Raw genomic sequence first — 10,122 nt, forward strand, 5'->3', positions numbered from 1 at the left:
AAGCTACATTTGCTGGATAGCATACATAGTCATCTTTTTAAAAGTTCATATTTAATATTCATATTCATATTTAATCAAAAATGTCGACAGCTGACCAACGGCCCTCATGAACAGTCTTGTGTCAACCCCGGGTCGGCTGAATTTTAATAATTATATTACATATGTGTAGTGCAAAAAGCGTTAGTAAAAATATAGGTTTATAATAAAGAGTTTTTTTAAGATATCGTTTCAGGAATCACTAGCACTTGTTTTCATTTTCAAGAACCGTTTCGACACACCTTGTATTTTAATACATATGCTGTTTTGTACCGATCAATCAATGAACAATAAACATCCGAATCATCACCAGTCTATTAACTATAGATAAAATTGACTGATTTAACGGATAGATCAAGGAAAATGGACCCATATTTACACAGCGGTCGTTTATGGTCGGTGTTAAAACTAACCATTTTCGTTCGCATTTCATACAACGCTGAACACTGAAAAATGTAGCTTTCAAGAAATGTTAAAAATGCAAAAAATTCCCCGCGGTTTCATTAGTGTTCAATCTGTAATGTAGAGAATAAAACAGGGCATCTTCCCGATTTTTTCCATAAATTACTAGCCGATATACGGATCTGTTGGTGCGTAAAATATACCATAATAATAATATAAACCAGCGAATCCACATTTATTACAGATATACCTTAGCGTTTCCTAACTCATGTCGTTCATCGTAATAAAAATAATAAAGTGCGTGTGAAGCACCGCATACATGATGTAAATGATATGTTATAAAGGCGGGGGAGCCACAATTATATTAGGACCGTCTCATTTCTCATGGTAGGTGGAGGCATTCACCTATGACCTAAAAGGGCAAATTACCAGATGGAAAACAAATTCTGCTCATCTATAGTAATAAGTAGATTAAAGCATTTTTGTTCCATTAAAATTTTGAGTTAATATTAGAATATTTTTAGTTTGTAACGGTTGGTAGAACTGAATCGAAGAACGAATTCAAAAATAAATCCTTATAAGTAGGTATGTCAAATTGTTACAAAATGTAGTGTATTTTAATTAGATGAGCAAGCCGCTCACGTCTTCATAAGTATGCGAGTTTTGGGTCAAAAACGTGCGTTTCGGATATTTCATGTTACTCGGTCTTTGAAGTAATTGTGTATCAAGTACATAAATAGTGCTAATTTTTTTTTACTTACATTATGTACCTGGGTTGAAAAATGCAGATTATCAGATTATTGCTAAAATAATATCGTTTAAACTAAATTGAACTCGCAGCTCCCCTTGTCTAAAGTGCTTCTCTTAACTTGGATAATCTACAACTTGAAAAACCGCAACACAACTATTGGGATTTCTACAAAAAGTAGATTCGACTTAGTCGATCTACTTACTTATGTATAAATAGTTTTTTTTGTATGATAATTTTAACAGAGTTTCTGGACTCTTCTTTGTCGCAAATTAATGATCACCAATAATAAGTATTTGAAAGTTTGAGACGATAGCAATTGTTTTCTTCATTGTACTCCATTTGATCAGAGCACATTTACGAGGCTACTTCATGGTGGTATCATTCCAAACCAAAATCATTGATCTCAGAACATACTAAAGATCATTTTGCATCATCGGACTGAAATGAACTCCTCTTGTTGGTGCATCCTTAACATATAAGAATGTATTTAAATCTTTGAAAAATAATGACCTTAGTAGCAGATCTTTTTACCGTAGTCTGTGCATAACGCTCGGTCGATATACAAGGATTGTATAATTTCAATATTATTTAACCATTTTCACCTTTTGTAATTGAATAGTGTATCGATTACACACCTGAACATAATTTTATCTATGAAACACAAAATACTTCCTACTTGCAATTTAATGATTAGATTAATTAAAGTAACTTATGTTACGAGTTTCTACAGTGTACTAAACTTAGTACAGTTTCCTTGTAACATCTACGTGAGTGACAATTTTTTTCAATTGTGTAGGATTTGCGCTTTCATGTGGTTTTTTTTTTATTGCAGTCGGATTTTAATTCAAATATTTGGCTATAGGCCTGTGGCATATCACAAAAAAATACATTTTACTACTATGAAGAACAAATAGGTACGTGAAATAAGTCTTCGAAAGAAAACCAATGAGTCACGCATCTGTCCCAAATGTAGGTAAATCATATAGTCAACAACAATGTGTAGACCTGTCACTGGTCTATATTCTCCAATGAATATTCTTTGACTAACATCTAGTCATGATTTACATTTATTATATGACTTTCATTATTACGATTCAAATGTAATAAGTATACCTGTAAATAAAAAGGAAAAATGGTATCCTACAGAATAATAGAAACATTCATACTTTAGTTTTCCATGGACTGTTTGCCTGATTTAAGTATGATAGGCTACCATATTTGAAATTGTGGTATAATGGATCACCAGAATGAGAACATCGGAGAGGCAGAAGTAACTTCAAATTAATCTTCTGCAGCTCATACTTTAAATAAAAGTGCACTTACCATTGGCTGCTGTTGATCAAACATTCCTTGTTCTTGACGATCCAGCATAGAGTTCAATCTCTGGGCCTGATAAAACAAATTACAAAATTATTAAATGTTTGATATTTTACTAATCACTAACGAATTTGAGCTTCATTAAACGGGACTGTCGCTAATTAAATAAATACATAAATGGCTGAATGAACACGCCGCGCCTCAACGGTACGTAAAGAGTAATAAGTTATAAATGAGTCGTCTATTATCAAAGGCGGCAATCTGTACATTTGGACAAAAAAAAATTATTGATATGTCAATACAGATTTATTTGAATATAATCGTCTCCTTCAAAGAATACGGTTCAAAACCTGCATTAAATAAAGGTTAATAGTTAACCTGTTATTTATCTAAGATGTCGTTCCGAAGAGTTTTGTGACTGCCAATGGAATACAAAGTCAATAATTCGTTTTTCTGATTTACCAATCATTGTCCAAAAGTCAGATTGCCGCCTTTGATAATAGTCGACTCAAATATTCCTGCTCTACTTATGACAACTATAGTTTTAACTGAACCATTTAAAATTTTCACGAATTGTAAAACATAACATATTTACATTATTTTAGTTATATTATGATATGTACTTGGGACTATCTGAATTAAATATATATTCCTGAACACGTATTATCTATATATTAATACGTGAAGCAAAAACTTTGTACCCTTTTTTACGAAAATCGCGCGGACGGATTGTGAAAGTTCCCACACTTATAGAGAATATAGAGTAGGAGTGCAGAAACCTAATATTTTTTAAAAATTATGCATTAATAATACATGAAAACAATAAAAAAACATTACACACACTACCATGAATTTAACACACATACATAAGACTCCTTGTTTACTGTCAAACTTTTGTTATTGCTTAAAGTCTGTGGTCAAATTGAGAATAGGTTAATAGGTATTGTTTATCTTTATATTTATTTGTCTTAGTGTAGTCGAAATCTGTGATTATGGAAGTATTTATTTGACAATAGATCCTTAATAATGTTCAAACTTATAATTTCAATTAATTATAGTCGAATTTCGACTACTGCGGGACCACTAGTTTTAATTATTGAACAACATCTTAGTCATTTATGAACTACCAAAAATCATATTGGCAAAAAAAAGATTAAAATGTATAAAATAAAAAACTTGCTAATATAAAAAAATCGTCAATTTGAACAGACTTGTAATGGCACACAGGGTGGCGCAGTTCGGACCTGCACGAAGAGCGTGTTCTCCTGCTGGCGGCGGCGCAGCTCGTCGTCCTGCAGGCGCATGCGCTGCGACAGCTCCTCCTCGTGGCGCATGAGCTGCTGGCGCTCGGCCTCGCGCCGCTCGTCGGCCGCGCGCTCCGCCATCTCCCAGCTGCGCTTCTGCCGCTCGCGGTCCTGCTCGCGCTGCCGCAGCTGCTCGCGCAGCAGCTCCGTCTCGTGCTCGTACCTGCACAGGACATCCATGAGCGGAGGTACACCAGAAATATCGCTATGTTAGTCACAAATAGACAACAGACGTATAAACCTTTACAGATGGTAGGAACTCTTGTGAGTCCGCGCGGGTGGGTACCACCGCTCTGTCGGTTTCTGCCGTGAAGCAGTAATGCGTTTCGGTTTGAAGGGTGGGGCCGCTGATGTAACTATACTGAGATCTTAGAACTTATATCTCAAAGTGGGTGGCGCATTTACGTTGTAGATGTCTATGGGTTCTAGTAACCACTTAACACCAGGTGGACTCTGTGAGCTCGTCCACCAATCTAAACAAATAAAAAATAAAAACATCGTATGATAAATCGCTTACATTAATGAACTTTTCGCTCATTTTATAAAATAATCTCATAATCTCCCAGCATCAATATTCCAAACGAGATGATTTTTTTTTTTTTTTTTAAATACTGGACTTACTTGGCATACTCCATTTGTGCCTCAAGTTTTTCTTCTTCAGCAGCAAGCTCTTTCTTCAGCGCCTCTTCTTTCTGACGATGAAGTTCATGCAGTTGCTTCCATCTAGTTCCATATTCATGTTCGAAACTATTTAACTCTGAGAAACGTGGTCCAAGCTAAAATGAAAACCTATTGTTAATTTTATTTATTAAACTAAATAGTTTTCATATCATACAATAACACTTGTAAATACCTCACGAGCTTTCGTAAATTCTGGATGTTTCTTGGGAAGATTCTTTTCAGGATATCCATCGAATTCATCGGGTTCTTCAAAGCTTTCAACAATGACTGGGCGTAGGGATCTAAGTTAAGACAATGGTCAATTAATAATCATTGATTAAATCAGCACTTTAAGTTTTTTCTTGTTATTAAAAATGTTTCCTATACTCACGATGTCAAGAAGAAACATTTTTCTGTGCAGTTACGAATTGCAGATAAGGCACTTGGTTTGCGTGCAAATTCTACAACACCTTCTCCTAGAGTTTTTCCTCTTTCATCAACTTTTACATAAGCCCTCTCAATTTTTCCAAATATTTCAAATGAACGATATAATAGCTCATTTGAAACAAATGGCGGAAGGTTTTTTACACGCACTGCACTATTGTGTGGTGCAAACCTTACTCTCAGGGTTCTACTGTTCCTCAATTTTCCATCCAATTCACGTTTTGCTCTCTCTGCATTAACTCTATAATCCTACAAAAGAAGTTTAGACTACTATAAACAAAAAAGTATTGTTATCCTTCATTTTTTTTACTTTAAATGCGCACTGGATTTGCATGACCACTTCAGCCAACAGCATCACCACATAAAACTTGTCACCTACTTTAGGACATGTTAAAAACTATCACACCCCTCAAACAGATGACCACTTTGCAGGAATAGATTGGATTCAATCCAATCCATGTGGGTGCAGAAAATAACACCAGAATTACATACTAACATTTTTTTTTGCCTTTCTACTATCATTTCATTTCTATTATTATCCTTGATTGTTCATGAATATTTTTTGTTACAGGTTTAGTAAAACGGTACATGGGCAAGATGGACACGAACACTAGTATAGTTCAATCACTCACACAACAATCACAATACATGTTCAGTGGATATTCAGCCCATTAAACCAGAGACAATAAAAAATACATATATATAAAGGGGTTCTTTTTTACCATTTTAATGAATCCAAAGTTCTTTTCTTTGTTCAAGAATAATTCAGAAGCTTCTCCAAAGGGACTAAACATCTTCATAATTTCCTCTTCAGTCACATCATTTGTTAAATTGCCTATGTATAATCTGCTTCTCCCATTAAACTTCACTTCTGATTGTTCCATTGGTGGCAAGTCAAACAGAGGTCCTTGCAAATCCTTGAGTTTATTAGATAAAATAATTTCCTGCAAATAAATACATCTTTGAATATATTTTTTCTCATTTATTTAATATGCTTATACTCCTTTGGCAGGAACAAACCTCTCTTTGGGCAGGCTTCATGTTATCCTGCCCTGGGGGTCCCCGCATGTTGCTATTACGCTGTTGATTGCGAGCTGGACCAGTACCACCAGACCCAAGTGGACCACCAGAAGACTTAGAACCAAAGGGTTTGTTTCCTTGTTTGTTCCCAGGTCCACCACCATGGTTCCAGGATCCTCCTTGTTTATTAGGTCCACCGAAGTTTCCATTAATATTCTAATAAAAAAAAAAAAAAACTATTAAATAAATGACAAGTAATGCATGGCCAGAAAATCTAACATGATAAGTTCATTATTCATCAGAAATTAAGAGAGTGCAAAGCCAACCTTCACCTGCTTGTGTATCTGTAGTGATAATTTCCTTAATTTAGTAGTGACCTCCAATTTCCTAAAAAAATTTTATGCAAACAAGGGAATGGTCTTATGGAATATTATGAGTATCAATCAGTGTTTTATCTATTTACAACCTGAATACTTTATAACACTGAATGTAAGCATTCACATTATAGTTTCTATTGAGCATAGTAACTGCAAAACATACATCATTGAGTTTGTATGCTAATATTTAAAAAAATGAGTAATACAGGTTTAAACGGTGGGAGTCATTTTACAGTATAACTGAGATTGCTGCCTGCCACAAGTTCAGAGTCCAGTACTCATATATTATTATATATATATACACTACACTCAAACAAAATAAATTCATGAACACTAAAAATGTATTTTTAAAACAAAAATACCTTTTGTTGCTGCGTGTTTAGATTGTTATGTTGATTAATTTGTTGGTTCTGGTTATTTGGTTCAAATTTCGGTTTGTCAGTATTTTCTTGAGGTTCCGATTTTGCAGGAGCATTAACAGGTTTCTGCTGTTGTTGTTGTTGCATCTGTTTCTGCTGTTGTTGTGGTATTTGTTGCTGTTGTTGTGGTTGTTGTTGGCTCTGTTGTTGTTGATTGGTGGATTGTGGTACATTTGTAGTTTCCATTTTTTGCTGTGGCCTAGACGATTGCTGTTTAGGTTGGTTTTGCTGCTGCTGCTGTTGATTAGATTTCTCAGCAGGCTGATTCGATTGTGATGTTGCCTTCTAAAAATAAAGATACAGGTTTTATCTGTTCTGTGACTGTGTCACTTAATCTAAATTTTAATAAAAATTTAACTTAAATAAAAAACATGGTTTGGTAAATTGATGTTTTGAACCGGATCAAATGAGATGCCAATAAAAATAAAGTTTTATAGGTATAACACATTTAGATACTCTATTTCATTCTATTATTATTTTTATTACTTTTTTATTTTAAATACCTACTAGTTTATTTTCAAATGTAAATGCAACATTTAATGACATACAAACCTACCTACCTACATAAGTCATACCAATACATAGGTCATAAGGTCAATACAATTTACAACTGCCTTTATACTAATGAAAGTGCATACAATTCTATCTGTAATGGTGGGTAATGTTTTATCTGTAATGGTGTCTATGACGCCTAGAATAGAAACACCAATCTCTTCCTGTATAGAAAAAGGCTCAGAAAATAATGAGAATGCCGGCATATGGTGATTGCTAATCTTCATTTAGGGGAGATAGGGCTAGGAAACTTTTCAGTATCTTTTGAAGGGCAGTACAACTGTTATACAATTTCAATTGTGACATTAACATTACAGTACATGTTGGGTGGTGCCATACTTTGATGACAAGGGTTCCAAAGAACATTTAACACTTAAAAATTATTATGTAACTGGGTTTTCAGTCATTTAGCTGTTACAATGTATTAAACTTTATTTTAAAAATGTGCAGAATTATACAGTGAAAGTTAGCATTAAAGATAACAAATGCAAACCCGATATTAAAAAAGTTCAAATAAACATCACTTTTCATTAAATAAACTTAACTCTCAGATCCCTAATTTATTCTATATGTTTTTATTATCATCATGCTTTTAGTATAATTTTTGTAATGTAACAACTTGGCGTCGCTCGGTGGAGCAAGAGTTAGGTGTCTTAGGCATGACGTGAGAGGAGCTAGAACAGACTGCCCAAGACCGATAAAAATGGACGGATTTGATTCGAGCCCTACACCCCAGCAGAGGGAAATAGAAAAGAATGATGATGATGATGTATTTGAAAATTCTAAGATAAGTTATTTTAATACCATAAACTAGTGTCCCCAGAATATTATTTCAAAGTGGACATGTGGTCAAATTAAGTTTGAAAGCCTGTTTATCATTTAAAAATATTTACTTACAAATCAGTAGCTAATGAATACTGAACAAGGAATAATCCAAATTGTAATCCTGAATTCTTCACTCATATTATACCTACTATACTTTGATAGTGTGGGATTAAAATTCAGACAGGCCAATGTTATTTTTTATTGTTTGTGCATAATGATATATAAAGCCAATGGTTTTAAAAAAAACAATTTTAAAATTTGAAGTATTTATAATTGTATTGAATATTTATTTAGGTACAGTCCTTTCGACTCATTAATGAAATTTAATTTCAATTTTTAGGATATCTTTTTTAGAATAGGTATTTATCTTTTTGTAGATACCATAAATTCGTACTTGTCAAATTCTTACTATATAATTATCAATTTGTAGAGTTTGATGATTCAGCGATGTTATTCATCAATAGTAGATACCTTCATAGTTACCTACTAGAAATACAATGATGACGTTCAAACTCACTACTATGTACTAATTGTGAAATTTAGTTTGATATAATTTGGTAATGGAGAACATCAGTAATGAAGAGTTTTTATCGAAAGCCACTTTCTATTAGAATTTTTATTTATTTATTAAAAATAGACAAACATTATTCTAAGCGAAGCCGAGTTCTTAGTAAGGCAACTACAAAATGGCGGGCATGAATTACTTTATAGAAATTTCAATCAACCACAAAACACTTGAAGCTTTTAAAGAATAGTCAAAAAACCAAACATATCATTATTAAATAGAAGACTATTCCTAATTATTGCGTTTATATAAAAATAACGGTACTTTTATTACTCACCTCATTACTAGGCCGTTGACCTCCTTGTCCCTGTTGAGGTCTATTATGCTCAAATCTCGAATTACGAAATCCTCTGTTATTACCACGACGACCTCCTTGCCGTTGAGGTTGCGGTGGTCCACCAAATCCTCTTTGATTGCCGAAGTTATTCATGGCTTGCATTTGCATTCTACAACATCGTAAAAGTTAGTTGTCCGCGTACATTTATTAGCAGCATAATTAATTTTAAAATACACTAACTTAAACAAACTTACCTACGCACAAGGACTTTCTTGTTTTGATATTGTTATTTTTACGTTAATATTTATTCACGTTCAACTAATCCACGCACGAGGAAAAGCTATGGCGTCGCTGGCGTTAGTTGTACGAAAGAGCGGACAACCGTGATATCTTAAAATGTCGGACCAAGTATGTATCTAAATCCGTATCCGGCTTAGGAATGTCAATCTCATATCGATTTATCAAAATCGATAAAAGCCATGGAATCGATATCAACTAGTCGATGATCAAACTTTCATCTTTACTGTTTCGGATGAAACGCAACCATAAAAATCAAACATAAAAATATAATTATTTTAGGTAATTTTTAATTAATTCCTCTTTTTAATTGTTTTTATTGGAGTTTGAATATGTAAGTAATGGTAGGCAACACTTGTCACATGTGAAGTAACAGTTTTCGAATATTGGATCGCTTAATTATATGTATAAAGCAGATGATTGTCTTCTCTTCAGTGAGGACAATGAGTTCTCATCTAGACACGGACAGTGCAACATCTTATGCCGGCCACTCACATGCGGGCAAATATTCGTACAATGTACGAATGTTTGCGCGCATGTCAAACATTCATTCGCAAACTTAGCAGCTGTGCAAATGGGTTCGCATACTCAATTTGCGAACCCGTTTGCGCTTCCTCCTACACTTGTTTACGAATGTCTCACGAATTTCTCCTCCTTTTTAATTCGTCAATAGAACATTGAAGAGAAAAAGAGTTTTGAATTCTTTCTCAGACATCATTAACAGCCATGCTGTTTTTATGGGATTTCTTTTGATGAAGATACGCTACACAGTAGACGTCACGATCTATGAAAATGGCGATACGTCCGTTACATTCGCAATCGTCGGCGCAACAGGGCAAACGAATGTGTGGGAGACTACGCGAAGGTTCGCGGTTC

At 34.1% G+C, this 10,122-nt stretch overlaps 1 protein-coding gene across 2 annotated transcripts in view; it reads right to left on the minus strand.

The window, feature by feature from the left end:
• Positions 1 to 9,388, minus strand: part of Psf (PTB-associated splicing factor) — a 25,997-nt gene extending 16,609 nt beyond the window's left edge. Inside the window, exons 1-10 of one of the 2 annotated variants that reach the window (XR_001140193.4) lie at positions 9,204 to 9,388; positions 8,950 to 9,118; positions 6,674 to 7,015; positions 5,935 to 6,150; positions 5,637 to 5,858; positions 4,862 to 5,163; positions 4,664 to 4,772; positions 4,432 to 4,586; positions 3,751 to 3,973; positions 2,513 to 2,578 (exon numbers count right to left, since the gene is read on the minus strand). Coding sequence is in view for 1 of the 2 variants with exons in the window: in NM_001043943.2 (NP_001037408.2) it covers positions 2,513 to 2,578; positions 3,751 to 3,973; positions 4,432 to 4,586; positions 4,664 to 4,772; positions 4,862 to 5,163; positions 5,637 to 5,858; positions 5,935 to 6,150; positions 6,674 to 7,015; positions 8,950 to 9,117 (1,803 nt within the window). In the remaining variant the exon portion in view is untranslated. 2 annotated transcript variants of the gene reach the window in all.
• Positions 9,389 to 10,122: the final 734 nt, after the last annotated feature.

Source organism: Bombyx mori, chromosome 12 (assembly GCF_030269925.1).
Source record: "Bombyx mori chromosome 12, ASM3026992v2".
Classification (NCBI taxonomy): Eukaryota; Metazoa; Arthropoda; class Insecta; order Lepidoptera; family Bombycidae; genus Bombyx; species Bombyx mori.